The following is a 16,898-nucleotide window of genomic DNA, read 5'->3' as shown; positions in this document are numbered from 1 at the left end:
AAATGTTTGAAGAGGCTCTCCAAGAGTTTACTAGTCCTAATGAGCTTCATTATCACACAGACTACCTTTATACCTTGGTGGAAGGTTAAATACAGCCAAGACTGACTTAGTTCAGGAGACGACAACCATAACTGGGCTCAACACTTGAGGGATTATTTATGATTGACACACTGGCCAGTGCACATTAAAAGACAATAACTAATCACACCACTAAAAACACTGACTGAATAATGGTGAATAGTGTTCAAATCATTGTTTTGTTGAGGTAAATGATTCATATCTTTATCATCCATCCATCCAGTATCTAAATCTGCACATTTATTTTGAAAGATCACAGGGGGCTGGAGCCTATCCTGGCTCACACTGGGCAAGAGGCAGGATACAGTCTGTCACAGGGCTAACTATCATACCAAACTGAAATGTAATTAAATTACATTGTTTTCACCTTATTTTAAAACTCACTGTTATTCCAATTCATCAATACAATTATACATATTTTTTCAGTCTCACCCCACAGATATGTGCCCATCACTACTAATAATTCTCACCTGCTATAGTGATATCTACTTATGTGAGCTGACAATTTTTGACTTTTCTTGCTAAGTGCTTTTTTTGGTAATTTGTCCTTTTATTGTGTGCGCACAATAGCATATTAAATACTAAGTTTTACCCCACAAGATGTTGACCGCTGCAGACTGGATGACTTTGTGCTCCACTGGTCCAGACTCCATACTGTGTGAGTGGCTTTTATTTGGAACAACAGTGGACTGCTGAGAGTGGAAAGTTTGAAGGAATTTCTCCCAGGGAGAACAGCTGTTGTCACCAGGAGAGTGACTTTGTAGTTCTTGGGCTGTTTCCCCAGCATGTGTCCATGGCATACTTTTGGTCAAAGCTGTGAGCTGGAAGTGTAATTTCACTGCAGTAAAATCTTACTGTTATATTTAAGACAGAGTGAAAAGGCATGTATATAATAAACAAACACAAATATACAACTCAAAGTTGTTCACACCAACAACTTAACTCTTTTCATTGTTCTCAAGTTCTCAAAAGTCATAAGCAGTCTCTTAAACAGAATGTGCTGCCATCCTAATATGTAAGAGACAACTTTAAAAGAGGCAGAATGTGCCGTGAACACAAACCCTTAATCCAGTCCATTCAGATACATTCTTACTTTTCATACTGTACCCTGCTTTACCTTCTCATAGCAACATAAACACAGCAGTCTCATCCCCTGCATCATCATATTTAAAGCACACAAACCACAGTTTACCCATGAACCAAATGCATTCAGCTCATCTCACACTGGACCACATCAGTCCCACCTTCACAGAGATTCTTGGTCCTGTTGCACTGCCTAATGCATGTCCATGTTCACCACTGAACCCTTGTCTCTGTATGCCAAAACTGATCAACTGAACAGCTCCTCTGCTCTAAACAGCAGCACTGGTAACGTTTTCTTCAGCGTTGTTGGTGGTGGCCGCCGTGCCTGTCGGTGTCCCATTGACCGGTGCATGAGGGGTGACCTTTGCCAGTCGGTGCTCCTTGCTGTGGGTGCAGCTGCGGGCGCAGAGCTGGCAGGAGGCACAGGCCGAGTTGCAGCAGGGTAAGAAGCGACAAATACTGACTCGCCACAGGAACCAGCCGGGTGACCAGCAACACCAGCAGAGCACCACGGTGCCCGCCACCACACCCAGGATGATGTAGAGAACCAACAAAGACAAGGAGGCAGGAGAGTCTGGAGATGAGAGGGATGAAATGCAATTATCTTTACTCACAGTCCAGCCATATTCACTTCGCAAATTACAATGCTGGTAGGATATACTTACAGTATATATAACACCAGTGACTTACTGTACAAAGGAACTGTACACACTTTTTCCACATGGAATAGGATTCACCAAACTACAGGTTTTAACTCTTCAAACTGTACAGTGCCACCACAGACTGAGGAAGGCTCACACACCATTCATTGCTTGGCCTCATCAAAGTAATAGTTGTAAAATATTGCTGCTTCTAGCTCTGCCAAATCCTTAGCTAGTGTACAGTCCAGTGGCTCATTTGTAGGGATGACATACAGTACAGTATATTGTAGACTTCACTCATGTTTAGAAAGTTACAATGATGGTTTCCAAATGTCATGAAACATGTTGTATCAAACAACGAACTGGGTGAAAGTAGGTAAAACATTTCTGAAGTGATAGTCTTTCCATTGGGGCTGTACATGGGATCAAATTTGACATGGGATAAAAAAACTTGTCTGCCCAATACTTGTTTTCATTACCACCACTGTAGGTTTTGTGTTTTTGGGCTGTCCAACTCTGACTCCCTCTCTGCCTTCCTACTGTCTAAATAAAGAGAAGTACATGGGAGAATGCTCAGTCCACTCTCACATTTTTAACCAAAAAGAAGCCACAGTGACACTGGCTTGAGTGTCCTGAGTGTTAGCAGTGGTGGTAACCAGAAACGTGTACAACATATAAATATAGAGAACCAAAAATGTGGAAATGTGGATCTTCTTCATAAAATAGTCCTCAACAAATTCAATATTTACTCCTGTTTGATTATCATTTGCTTAAAACTACAGTGGCAATGGCTATTTTAAAAAAGTAAAACTTATTTATGTTTATATTTAGATTATTTTGTCAGTAGGAACCGATGGAATTGGGGCTGAGAGTCACAGACAGGGTAAGGAAGTCAGGAAGTACTGAGTACTAACATATTGGAATGGAACTGGTTAACACTGACATTTGTGCCTGTCACACCAGAAATCGGCACAGTGAAATTCCTGCGTCCTTGTGAAATAAATGCTGCTGGAAGCTTGGTGATGTAGTCATTAACTATGGGTCATGCAAAACAGCTAATATGATAGCATCCTGTATTTTGGACTTTCTGGTCCTTGCCGTTCCCTCAAAGATCATCACTATCATAATGGTTTGCAATTGGACAACGGTGCAGATTTGCTTGTCAAACTTCACAAAAGTTTAAGTCAACACAACAACACCACTCGCATTTACTTTATGGAAATCGATGAATGTGGGTTAGGAATATTGCTGTTATAAATGCTGGTGTTGCGGAGTGAGGGTCTCTGGCACAACTTCACCTACTTCCAAGGTGCATGGAGAAGGGAAAGAAGTCTAGAAAGATGAGAACTCCAGCAACTCTTGTAGTATGAGGAACAACTTTATTAGTTGACCGACGCGTTTCGGCTTGTGGCCTTCAGATGACCCTGATGAAGGCCACAAGCATTAATGCTGGTATTACCTTGGCCTATGTCTTGGCACTGGTGGTCACCACCACATATAAACAGGAGATGACCAGTTAATAAAAATCAGGAACTTAGAGACAGAAGCAGCTGAGATGCCTAAATCCACAGAAGAACTGTGGCAACTTCTCCAAGATGCAGGAACAATTGACCTGCCAAGTACCTGAAAAACTATGTGCAGGTGAACCGAGGAGAACGGCTGCTGTTTTAAAGGCAAAGCTGCTCACACCAAATACTTCCTCTTTCTCCCAGTCTTAAAAGCAATCAGAAGCTGACAGGTCAGCCCAGACAGCCTCTGTCTGCACCTGTGATGCTGGAATAGAGACAGATCACTCAAAAGACTGCTTTCTGCCGTGAGAATCCATCACCATTTATTAGTTTAGTCTTTAGGTGAAATTAACAACTCAGTGGTCACCTCCATTAGTTTTATGCCCACTCATTGGGCCACTTTGCATCCAAATGGACACTTAATTAATTTATTTACAAACCAACCGGCTGCAGTATAAGCATAGTGCATTACACATTGATTTATTCCAGCCTAGTGGAATGTTTTCCTGCTAGATGAATTAAAACTATTATTATGTCACTCACCTGTTACTGACTCATGACTGGGAGGGCTGTCTGACATGCCACAGTTCATATGGGTAGGAATTGGTACAGTGGGTGGATTCACAAAAGGTGGGGGTGGGGTTGCTATTGGCGGTGGAGGCTCGGGAGGTAAAAGCTGACCTGCTGATGGAGGACAAATTTGTGTCAACTATTAAATTTGTTGTAGTTTAAAGATACACTCCCTAAATAAAATCAGGGAGGCTGATGCAGTATCAGCATCCTGACCAGCTACCGAATCACCTCACTGACCTTTGCACCCGGTGGTCAGGTTTTCCTCCAGGTCACTTCCATCCCCACAGTTGTCAATGCCCTTATCATCACACACCAGACTGAGAGGGATGCACTTCCCATTCCTGCAGGTGAAGTAGGGTTCACTGCTGCATTCTGATTGGTTAAAACCTGAGAAGGAAGGGGAGAAAATGGATCATTCTGTGCTAAGATCTGGGAATGCAATTAAGTCTGACAGGTCAAGAAACATGGGCAGTCAGACAATCAGACATGTTGTCAGATTATCTAAACCATTTAACTTGGAGCTCTGACTGAAAGTGAGCACACTCTAAATGTCAGTGATAATCGCTCGTTGCACAGGAAAACAGTAAACATCAGGTCAATGTTGGGCCAGGAAAACTAATAATTACGAAATATTAAAGGATTGGAATCTTCATCACCACAAACCGCACATGACCTGTGGCCATACAGTCTGTTTTGAAGTTGTGGTCAGTTTTAAGCCTCTCTGTGTTCATTGATGATTGTCTATTGGCCACAGAAAATACTTGATTCTGACTGGCTGGCAGGTGTCCATTTAAATCTTACTTCAGCCTATAGCACCTCTTATTGCATTAGCAGCTGATTGTGATAATCTGTAGAGTCAATGTCAATTAACTGTTAGTGCTTTATTAGGCAGCATATTTCGTTAAATTAAAATAAAATCCTACAACTCAGGGCCAGCGGTTTAGACATCAGTCTAAATCAGTGTGCAGGTAAATTAAATGGCACTTAACAACTAACCTAACCATTCATTAACCAACTGATTACAAACACACTTTCAAAAAACTGATGATGATTAAACACTAATTCACTCAGAGGTATGTGGTTACAGAATATGATGGACTCAGAGGAGTGAACGCCACCAACTAGCCCATTATTTACTCATTTCAGTTTCACTGCATTATTGTTTGCTTTTGTACGTCCCACCACAGTGGCTGTAAGACTCTAAGCATCTCTTTGTCTGTCTTACCCAGTCTGAAGGAGGTGAAGTCCCCCACAAAGTCCACTCTGGGTTGAGTCCCCCGGGTGACCAGCCTCAGCGTCAGGTAGTTTCCCGTGGACAGCACCGGCCGCGGCGGACTCTTCCCACACAGAGGAGGCCCGAGGGCAGGCGAGCTCCTGTCCCGTCCATCATAAAATTGAACGTATGAGCCGGCATGACAAGGGTCCCCTGGGCTTTCACCTGAGGTGGGCTCCAGTCTGGGGTTGAGAGGGGCGGAGCCACGAGGGGACTCTGGAAAGGCAGGGGCCGGGCTTAGAGGGGCCACTCGTAGCAAACTGTAGACCAGGAAGAAGCGGAAGTGGAACTGGACCTTGTCTTTCGGGGAGCTGGCCTGCATGGTGAGGTGGCAGTCAGTCCCCATGGTCACAAAGTAGTACTTCTTGGACTCTTGGTGTGAGTTGACGATCATGCCATCTCCCCGGATGGTCTGGCCACAGAAGTCCACCACGTTCACTGACAAGGAAAAGACACATGAGATGGAATCCTCTGATACTGATACATAGTCAGCATATACATAGATTTGCACTTGTTGGATGTTTTGACATAATGTGCCTTGGTGGTGTTGGACACTGTTGGCCAGCTATGAGGTGACAACTGTTTTTTTTCTTTTTATCTTTCGTTCACACACAAATTTTTGATTTAGCCTTAGAAAAACTGAAAAGAAAATCTTTTAAGTGGAAAAAAATTCTGGTGGATAACTGATTTGCTGCTTTTCTGTGTTTCATATTTTGCAGGTAAATAAAAATTCCAGGTCTTACCACACTGACAGACATACAGACAGAGTTAAGAGATGTTATCAGCAAACTGTCTGAATGCTGAGTTATACTTTTGATAGGCAGACTTCGGCTTTACCACACTAGTAGATTTCTTAGAGCCTCAAATTGTAAACCTTGTCTGCTAAATCAGCCATGTGAGACAGCATGGTCATCATTTGAGAGGCAGGTCACTGCTCATCCACAGGCAGGACCAGGACAGATGGGCGGGCAGATCCGGCTCCATCAGCCCCAACCCAGCCGCCCACCACCCCCTGCCTCTGGGCTGCAGGCCAAATAATGAGAAAATTTACGACCACCCCTGGAGTTTATTAGCTCTGTTTCCCTGGGAGACAACTAGATCCTCCTGCACTGACCTCCAGGAATGTCTCAAAGAGGAGAGCCCGGGAGCCCCTGTTGGTGGGAAACAGCTCATCCCCTCCACACAGTACAAGTAAATACAAAGTACCAGGGGACAGTGTTCAAAACATGGGTGACCAGAAGACGCCAAGTCCCCAGTAAAGATTTTTACTGGCTGAAAATTCAACTCTTTTTAACCACTATCATTGTAAATGGAGTCCATTTCAGAGAGCAAATCCAAAGGGCGGGAGAGGGTCAAGGTCCTAGGTGACTCACTGTAGTGAGAAATGTCTGTGAGACAGTATTGTGTTGAAAGGGCAGCAGCCTCACTCTCCATCCATGTGTTATCCCAACAGTGGTGACTCAATGCAGGCATTCATTATATCACTTCAGACTTACTCTGTTTCAGTCCTGCTGTGCACCAAACAGAGTATATAAACACAACAGTGAGTACACATTAATGAACTGGTCGAATGGCCTAATATGGAAAAATATCTTCTATCATGGTATATATAATTATATATTGTGATATAGATATATTGTGATATATTTTTGGGAAACATAAGTAAGGAAATGTTTATGTCATGTAGATGTCATGGTGCTCTGTTCTCTTGTGCTGTTGTTGACATAAACATTTTTTTTCTATAAAATCCCCCCAAAAAAGGTGTAAAAAAAAGGGCTGATTTTTTAATCCAGCAAATTAAATACCTGAAAATTTAAGGAACTTCATCACATTGATACAACAAACCTGTAAATCCAAAATTGCCTTGTAGCAGTAACAACAGCAAATATTTCTGTCATCTCACAGTATATTTGGTCATATCGTCCAACATTATCATACTCTATCTATTTTGAATGAAGTTGATTATTACATCATTATCATTATAGCAATATAAAGTTTATCTTTATTTATTCACTTAATTAAAACATATTTAAAGTTTAGTTTAAGGAGCACTTTAAAGAAACACACCAGTGCTTTTGCATTTTTAGTCCATATACATATACATAATATATAATTACATATACATTTACAACCCAGTAAAGTGAACATCAAGTCTGCATTCATTACTGTTGAAATTCTTTTATTGTTGTGAAGCAATGTAGCATAGATTTTTCAAATCAATCTGCAGTTAAATGGCATTATCATGAAAAAATAATGTAACTTTGGGAAACATTAATGCAGACTTGATGTCAAATGTGAAGGACTGCACTGTCTGTTGAGTGATTTTTATACTGTACAGAAATGAATGGATACCAACAGCTGAGAAATACATTAAAAATCTAAAGTAAAGTAAATTATAGCCTATACTCAACATGGTTGGCAAAAATGTAAAGTACAGATGATTTGTAGTTGATAAGGTACAACATGCTACCACACTGGTATGGTCCTTTAAACTTGAACACAAGTCAGAACTCACATTATGAGTAAGTACAAAATTACATAACAATGATATGTAAAATAAAACTGAACACAATATTTTAATTCTGCATCTCATAACGATGGTTTATTCACATTTTTCAGTTTTGCAGCTGCATTAATTACTGCTGATGTGGGTGATACTGTATTATATAGCTGTAATGATCAGAGCATTATCTCATATGTTACAATATCTATACTCAAGTATTCAATGTCTCATGTTTATTCTCTTGTGCCAAATGCTTTTCTTTTGTGTGAATAAATCACGTTCTTTCCCCAAGAACTGGAGATCAGACACTGTGACATTTTTGGGTAAAACAGAAATTATTTTTTCAATGATACATTTATTCAAGTTACAGAAACAGCAGGCAAACTGTTGCTACAATGACTACTACTGCTATTACTACTATAATTACTACTTTTTCTACTACTGGGCTACTTCTGCTGCTGCTGCTCACTGCTCAGCAACAGCTCTACAGTTAGAGCTTTACGCACAGAGGAAATGAATTGCGCACAGTTTACAAGTGAGTCACCGTCAACACGAGCCAAAAGCCATCTATCAGTTAGTGAGTAGGTGTGTAGTGTCTCCAGTCCAGTGATCGAAGTCTTACCGGTCTCAATGGCTGAGCTGTGCAGAGTCATGAAGCAGAGCAGCAGGAGCAGCCTGACCGGGCGCTGAGAGCAGCTCTCCACCTCCAACTGCATCATCCAGGCTGAGAGGGAAGTGCTCAAAGGAGAAAACCCAACTCACAGAGGGGATGTCACTGTCATTCTAACTATTCATGAACTTGTCATATCTGGTCACAGAAGAAGAGGGAAGTTTAGTTGTAGCGTTCGGGAGCACAGGAGGAATCTATCCAGTGTCCTGGGATATGTTGCTGTGAATAGACTTCAAGCGCTCTGCTCTCCATCATAAATACTCTCTGGCTTTTATTCCAGTTGAACCTCCTCTAGGTTCCCTCTGTTCACGTGTCCGGTCATCTCCATGACAACACACAACCAATCAGCTGTTAAGCCAGCAAGCAGGGGAGGGAAGCTTGTGTTTTTGAATAAAAGTTTTCCCACTACATGTAAACTTCTACAACTTTTCCATGATGGTGTTTTGTGTGGTTGTCAGTTAGAGGTACATCCACATAATCAAAGTATGTAAATGCTTCTCAGCTGATGATAACATACCAAATGTATACAAATTTTTACTAAAACCAGAACACATTCATAACTGAGTGACAGCAGATTCCAGTCCACGATTCCTTGAATTTTGATGGTGGGCTGCCCCAGAGAACTGATCATATTTCCCGACCCTCTCTGTTTGGAATGCATCCTTCAAAATACCATCGTTTTATAAATCATATTTTTCCTAATTAAAAGGATATAGGTCCTTTTGTTCTCTTTTTTTCTTTTTGTCACAAATCTAATGACAATATATGTATATCATTTTATTTTTTTAAAGGCTCAGTTATTTCCTAAAACAGCTGGTAGCTGTAGTTTTTAACAAATGTTACTCCAACAGGAGGAAATAGTGCATTTGTTGGGGACTATCTTTTAGCTATGAATGAATCCACATTCTGTGCTCTAATGAGTATTTCCAGCAGCAGGACGGTGTGTGTGTGTGGGAATTCAAATAAACTACATTGTGTGTGTGTTCATGGTAATAAAGGATAATGTCATCCAGTACAACTGTGTGGGTCATAGTTTTTGGACAACAATGGAGCTCTGTGTCACAGAGGAATAAGATATATCAGGCTTTGATACAGAGACAGGATCGATTTATTGTTGGGTTTTGGTCTTTTCATGGGATTTGTTCACAATAAGAAGAATATAGAATATCACCATACTCAGCTTGTGAGGTTAGGATCTTCTACGCTGTATTTCAGGAGGGAAATCTGATGGGAGAGAAATGTTCTTCTGGCAGAAATAAAGTTTATGTATAAGACAGCAACAAGATGTGAAGGAGTGAACCACTAATGGAAATAGATCACTTTCCATATGTTTATCATCTTTGGCAGATGCAAGAATGCCAGGGAGGAAACGTGAAGACATGAGGCAATGAAATCTATATAAAATATAGTTTAATTTGGAAACTGCAGTCCTATATTTGAATTCACTCTGATGATAAGGAGAGAACATACAGACTGGGAACAGCAGACCAGTGGATCACATCTGACCATCTGTCTTCTTCTGTGTCTTTAGAAGGAAGAAAATAAAAAGACACCCCAAACACAAAGGATGAGGATTGGTTCTCATGGCCAAATTCAACTAGCAGAGTCCATGTTCAGAGAATGCATGACTGCACCAGCGTCCAAAGGGTCAGGAATAATAAAATAAGAATAATAGAATAGAATAATAGAAAAAAAAAAAAACTGTGCAGTCAGGCTGAAAGCATCTAAGTGCTCTCTCTAAAACTTGGCTGAAAAGTTGAACTGATTGAGAAGATGCTTTTCATTTGACAGTAATTCATAAGATTTTCATTCAAGCCTGACCTCATGTCACTGTTGACTATTTGCACTCTGGGAAAGAAATAGAGATGTGTGCAAAAGTTTGGACATCTGTGGACAAATAACATATTTTTGTGATTTTTTAATTGAAAAAATGTAAACACAGCCTCTCAAAAAAATCAGCAAACATTAATGCATAGTTGTTTTTATGTCATAAATTGAACAAAAATAAAAAAAAATAAAAACATCATTGTAGCATGTGCAAAAGTCGGGCAGCCTACGTAGTCAGTACTTAGTGACACAGCTAACAAACGCTTTTTCTCTCAATTCTTTTATAGTATTTGGGATTTTCTCTCATTCGTCCTTGCAAAAAGCTTCTAGTTCTGAAAAGTCTTTGGTGATTAGCCCCTATTGTGATGTCATCATATTTATAAGGGGGAAATGAAGGGAGAGTAGAATAGGACATCCACCACTGGAGGTGGTGATGAATGAGGGAATGTTGAGATCTGGATGATGAGAAGAGGAGTGGCTTCTGGTGATCTCAGATCTGGGTGCTGACATGATGAAGTGGAGGTGAGTGGGGTGGAGGAGGGTTGCAATGATTCGTACTGAAATGACAGCTGACAACAACAGAGAGAACAGATTTAAAGTTTGCAGCTAACACATGATAGGCTGATGGAATCTGACTTGTTAACTAAGAGTGACGCCCCTAATCAGCTGATACATGAGCAGGAGAAGCAGGGGGAGGGAGTGAGAGAGGAATGAGAATGAATGAATGAGTAATAGTCTTCCAGCTTGAACTAAGCCTAAGCTCCATTTCTGCAACATTCTTGGGCTGTCTTGTATACACCGCTCTTTTAAGATCCACCCACAGATTTTCAGTTATGATTAAGTCAGGGGACTGTGAGGGCCATTCCAAAACCTTCAGCTTGCATCTTTTGAGGTTGTCCATTGTGGATTTCGAGGTATGTTTAGGATCATTATCCTGTTGTAGAAGCCATCCTCTTTTCAGCTCCAGCTTTTTTACAGATGGTGGGATGTTTGCTTCCAGAATTTGCTGGGGTTTAGTGGAATTCATTCTTCCCTCCACCTGCGCAGTGTTTCCTGCACCACTGAATGCAACACAACCCCAAAGCATGATGGATCCACCCCAATGCTGAAAAGTTGGAAAGGTGTTCTTTTCATGAAGTGCTGCTCCTTTTTTCTCCAAACATACCTTTACTGATTGTGGCCAGTTCTGTTTTAACTTCATCAGTCCACAGCACTTGTTTCCAAAACGCATCAGGCTTCCGTAGATGTTCTGTTTCATACTTCTGATGCTGGATTTTATGATGAGGACGCAGGTAGGGTTTTCTTCTACTGACTCTTCCATGAAGTTCTTGTTTGTGCGAGCATCGTTGCACAGTGGAACAATGCACCACCACTCCTGACTCTGCTTAATCTTCCTGCAGGTTTTTTGCAGCCTAATAGGGGTTTTGATTTGCCTTTCTGACCAGTATAGCAGCAGTTCTCCTCGTAGTTTTCTTGATCTTCCAGATCTAATCTTGACCTCCACAGTTGCCCTAAACTGCCATCTCTTAATTACATTTCGCACATTTCATACTTTGAAATGGGCACCAGCTGACATTTCCTAATGACAACTGTTGACATGCCTCACACTGATTCCTAACTGGATGTGATACAAATGAGCGAACATCAGATTGTTGTCAGTTGACTCAATAACAGTGTGCTGTCACTGTAAAGGCCAATTCATGGACATGTACGCGGTTCCATTCATACTTTTTTCTGAGGTTCGCGGACACACGTGTTTCACATGGTATCACATAGTAAACAGGGTTGCAGCATGATAACTTTCCAGAGTTGTAAAATCCAGTCTGTGAATATTACAAACCGCTAGGCAGGGTTTTTCTGATCAGACTTTAAATGCAATAATCTGTTACTACAACCGGACTTAAACACAACCCCTTGTATTGTTTTACACAGTGCTGTTTTCAGTCTGAATGCAGCTGAGGAGTTCCTGTATATTGCTGAACAACTTAATAACGACAGGAAGCAGTAACTAACATACATACACAGTGTGTCACTGCTTGGTAGCCCTGACTCTACTAGAGGTGCTAGCGAGGTGCTTTCACAGGCTGATGACACGCTCGGGCTAGGAGACCGACGCCGTGCTGCCTTAAATGTTTGATCAGATTTGATGTGTAACCTGATTTATAGCTAATTAGCTTCTCACATGCCTTGCACTTTGCCTTGTCGTTTTCTTTAATAAAGTGATGCCACATTTTAGAGCGTTTTACTGCGGTCAATCTTTCTCTCAGCACTCTCGTGATGTTAGCGACGCATGCTCGTATGTAAACAAACAAAGCATTATTCAGTTTGTTGCACTAAATCCTACACATTGCACCTTTATTGTTTGCTGAAAATATTGTGTTTTCTTCCATATCCTAGAGAGACTGTGTTTATATCTTTTCAATTAAAAAAATAACCAAAGTACATTATTTGTCAAGGGGCGCCTAAACTTTTGCATACAACTGTAATTCATGAGCATCATAGTGCTCAGTTGTGAGAACTAAATCATGATGATTGCAGTGACCAATGTGTAAACATGATTTGTAAATGTATAGTCATTTTTCCAAATTAACATTTGTTGACTTATACTATATTAAGGAAACCCTGCACCTTGCACCTAGCACATCTTGTAAGTTTAACCCTTACATACTGTTCATATTCTGACCCTTCATGGTATGGAGCAGGTCATTTTTGACCCGGCTCCACTATCCCTTTATAATTAGTCCCTATACCAAATTTTGAACCACAAATGTATTTTGCGTCCATATATGTGTTATTAGTCATTAATAAATTGGTTTATAATCCTTCATTAATGTTTCAGAGAGCAGAGATAGTGCTTTCTTTAGGTCTGACAGAAAGGTCTGACAGAAAATACCGTACTTTAATAATCACACTATTATGATTTCATGTTATCTAAAACAGGAGAACATAACAGCCATAATTATTTCTATGAATTTTATTGAAATTGAAGGATGCAACAACATTTTGAATGGTACATTTAATTATAACCATTAAATCCATCAATCAACACTGCCGGCAAACCACATGCCCTCTTTTTCTGTCAATTGTACACAATCAACTCTGCATTGAGCGTATAAATCATAAAACAAAACAACAAAACTGTTTGCAAATTTCAAACTTTGTGACAATTGACTGTGGGACTGCAGATTGATAAGGGCAAGATTCAGACTACTGTGCTTCTGTGTGGGGATGGTGGCGTCGCCTTTGCATGAGACAAGTCAAAAGGTCATTTTCTCCATGTGGTTCTCTTCTAATACTTTCTCTTCAACTCACTGTCTTCTTTTTCATCTTGGAACAGATCCACCAAATCACTCCTTCCATTCAACCAAATCAGTGAAATAGGGGCACAGGTACTTTTTTATAATCCTATGAAAGCTGCTCTCCACTTCATGGAGGACTATGTTGGGCAACCACTATGTTGGTTGCCTGGGAATTGATGGGCTTGATTTGTTACTTTGTACAGGCTTGTTTGCAGGTGCAGATGCTGCGACAATGTCAAGACACCTCATGACCCTGTGTTCCTACTGTATGTACACCATATATGATGATGCCTATGCACAGTTTTACTTGTTCAGTGTTTCAAGACTCCCCCATAACACCTCAAAGGTGTAGAGGAGCCCACCTGGGTGGGAATCCTGACAAATGCCGTAATAAGGGGGGGAACTTGGGAAGTTCTTGTGACAGTGTCACGGTGCCCCTCTGTCCCCACTGTCCCAATGACAGAAATACACACACATGCCAATCTATAGTTTCACTGTTTCAACATTCCCCATAACAACTCTTGATTTGACCCTCTCTGGTGACTTTAAAATCCCTTCGAATAAATACTGGTCAAAATTGACCTGGATGACATATGTGCAAAAATTTGTACCAGTTGCACAAAAACAAATAATTTAATATCAATTAATAAATATTGCTGTTTTTGTATATTCCTGGCCACTTTAAAAATTCCAGGCTTAAAAAATGTAATTTAGGTTTTTAAAAAAAAAAAAAAAAATTGGTTTCAAATGTCAAAATGGGTCAAATTTGACCCACACAGTATGTAAGTGTTTAACAAATAATAAAATAATGGTGTGGATACCACAAAACTATAACTTTTGATTACTGGAACTTTTGACGCCAAATAAATGATGCATTATAAGTAAATTTAGTTGATGTAACTTAAGACTGCAAATTACATTTCAGTTTCAACAGAAGTGAAGTGCTAAGGCCATGCAATTTGCAAATCATGTCCTCTACTTTCTTTCTGTGCAGGAAAGATGGAAATATTCTAAATGAAAAAAAAGACATGCAGAATTCCTCATCTGTCAAAATAACACTTAAAGCAAGTTATTACAACATCTGTCAAATGATTCTGATGGTATAAACTTGTTTGTAGAAAAAAAAGAGAAACAATTCCAGTTAAAATGGTAGCAAGGGTCTTTCTAGACCCTAGCCAGGGTCTTTCTGATACTACCACTAGGACTTGTCAGTCAGAAATTTTTAAGTTCTATATGCAAGAGGTTTCAAGAGTAACTTAACACTCCATGAAAATGGACACAGGTGTACTCCAGGACCCTGTGACATCACTGTTGGAAGGTGTTATAGGTGCAACAGGCTTGAAAGTTTCAACCAGAGAGGGCAGTGAAGAAGTGCTGTTAAGTTGATGTTTTAAGTTTGGCCTCTGAGTGAGAGGTGTACATCTTTAGTGTGCTCCAGTGCCTCTAACACAATTAGAATGTACATACTGTATATCCAACAGTCTTACAACAGGAGATACTGCAGTATCAAGGAAAAGTGAGTAAAGATAATGGATGGATGGACGTATAGGGGTTTGATTTTCTGGTTGCTCAGCATAGTTCACATCCTCTGCATCTAGTGTTGTGGAAAGCTTTCTAAGTTGTCAGTTTAGAAAAATAACTCACCTCAGTATGAAAGAATTTTTGCTTTTGTTTTTAATCTTACAAAAAGTCTGTTTTTGAAAGACAAACAAAATCAAACATCAAGAACATTTAAAAGATACAGACCAATTAAAACCAAATCAATTTTCAAAAGTATATTTACAAGTATAATTACATATATGATTAGTGCCGGTACTACACAAGAGGTAAACCATGCACTGTCCAGTGTTGGTGGCAAACTGCATCACTACTTAATCACACATCATAATAGACTGCACATCAGCAAGAAAATCTTATGGAAACTGGCACTAGCCTGAAACAGAACATACCACTGATTGTTGTGGAACATGTTGTTGGATATTAAAAAAGACAAACATGTTCAAAGAAAATAAAGGAGCATGAAAAGAAAGAAAGAAAGAAAGAAAGAACAACACTTAAAATGAACTGGCCCGTATATATGGCCAGAAAAACGTTAAATAAGAAAAGCAGCAGTAGCTTTGGAGTCACATGTTCAGTGCATAAAAATACACAACAGGAAAAGGTCAAATCCCCATTGAAAGCAGCCTTGAAGCTTATTTTAGAGTTTGACACCCCCCAAAAATGACTAGCTGGTATTTTTTCATTTGTGAGGACTCCTGTAGCTCACTTGCATCTGTCCTGACTGACCAATCAGCTAACGTTGCCTTTTGTTAAACATTTCACAAGCTTCTGATTGGCTCACAGGTCAGACAAATCAACTGGTGTGTTGCTGTAAACGTAGGCAGCATTTTCTGTGTGCTACCTGCCTAACATACCAGGAAGGAGCCTAATTTACGTTACAAGCTATGTAAGACAAGTAATCATCTGATTTGTTTCCATGTGCTGCTAACTGATTGTATATAGATACATGGGTTTATATGGGTCTGCAAAACTATTTCTGACTATTTGTGCCTCTTTTGTGACTGACATTTTATTGAATTTTAGAAAGGCAGGAATATGAACAGACATAAAATAAGGAGAAAAGGACAATATGTACAATTGTAAGTGGGACCAAGTGAGCAAATACATTGATGCATGTGTGTGCGTGTACATGGGAGGGAGTTAAGCCATGGGGTTGTCTTTAAGGGCCATTAATGTAGTGAAGAAATCTTTCCCATTTCAAATCATACCATTCTATCCTGCCCAGCAGAGAGAAGGATACCTGTTCATATGCTGCTACGCTAGCAAGCAGATTATGCCAGTCCATGATTGATGGTGCGTTGGCTGACTTCCATTGTTGGACGAGCAGTCTCCTACTAAACATGATAGCAGTCTGGACCCATTCAGTATAGATAAAGGGTATTGTGTCTTTCAGGGTGGATGGGTCCCCCAACAGAAATAAACAAATGCAAAAGTTAATTTCAGCAAACCATGAATTTACACATACCACTAGTATTGTTGTTTGTGCAACTTAAATTTGGCCTGTAAGTTGTTGGAAGGATTTGAGCTCCTGCTCTATGTAAAAGGTCACTGAGCACTACAATGCCCTTCTGCAACCAATTTCCAATAGAAGGAAGATTTACCAATACGTGGGCAGGGACTGTACTATATACTAGACGTTGTGTTAAGGAAGGGGTCCAAATTGAGGATCTTTACAGTCTTCTTCCAAACTCCCATAAGGCATGACAGTGCAGGATGAGACTGAGCACTTGAAGGTAGAGAGGCAGAAAGGTAGGCAACCAAGGGAAGAGCAAGAGTGTGCTTTTACACTGAACCATGGGGGTGTCCACTCTGGAGGGAGAGACCCCTGTGCCAAGTGCTGTAGGCAAAAGGCATAATGGTACAGAAGTAGGTTCAGTATCCCT

General features: G+C 40.3%; 1 protein-coding gene across 1 annotated transcript; it reads right to left on the bottom strand.

The window, feature by feature from the left end:
• Positions 1-1,430: 1,430 nt before the first annotated feature.
• Positions 1,431-8,378, bottom strand: ldlrad2 (low density lipoprotein receptor class A domain containing 2). Its single transcript, XM_042403672.1, has 5 exons — positions 8,282-8,378; positions 5,109-5,594; positions 4,121-4,270; positions 3,854-3,994; positions 1,431-1,735 (listed from the first exon to the last, which is right to left on the bottom strand). The coding sequence occupies exons 1-5, from the start codon at positions 8,376-8,378 to the stop codon at positions 1,431-1,433; spliced, it is 1,179 nt and encodes a 392-aa protein (XP_042259606.1).
• Positions 8,379-16,898: the final 8,520 nt, after the last annotated feature.

The sequence above is a fragment of the Thunnus maccoyii genome, chromosome 3 (genome assembly GCF_910596095.1).
Source record: "Thunnus maccoyii chromosome 3, fThuMac1.1, whole genome shotgun sequence".
Classification (NCBI taxonomy): domain Eukaryota; kingdom Metazoa; phylum Chordata; class Actinopteri; order Scombriformes; family Scombridae; genus Thunnus; species Thunnus maccoyii.
The sequence above is the reverse complement of the archived record's forward strand: the minus strand, read 5'-3'. Positions and strand labels throughout refer to the sequence as shown.

Coding starts and splice junctions, on each gene's coding strand:
- ldlrad2 (XM_042403672.1), bottom strand. CDS start 8,378: ATGATGCAGTTGGAGGTGGAGAGCTGCTCTCAGCGCCCGGTCAGGCTG. Junction 5,595..8,281: donor CAGCTCAGCCATTGAGACCG/GTAAGACTTCGA, acceptor TTTCCTTGTCAG/TGAACGTGGTGGACTTCTGT. Junction 1,736..3,853: donor CAGTCATGAGTCAGTAACAG/GTGAGTGACATA, acceptor TCTCATCTCCAG/ACTCTCCTGCCTCCTTGTCT.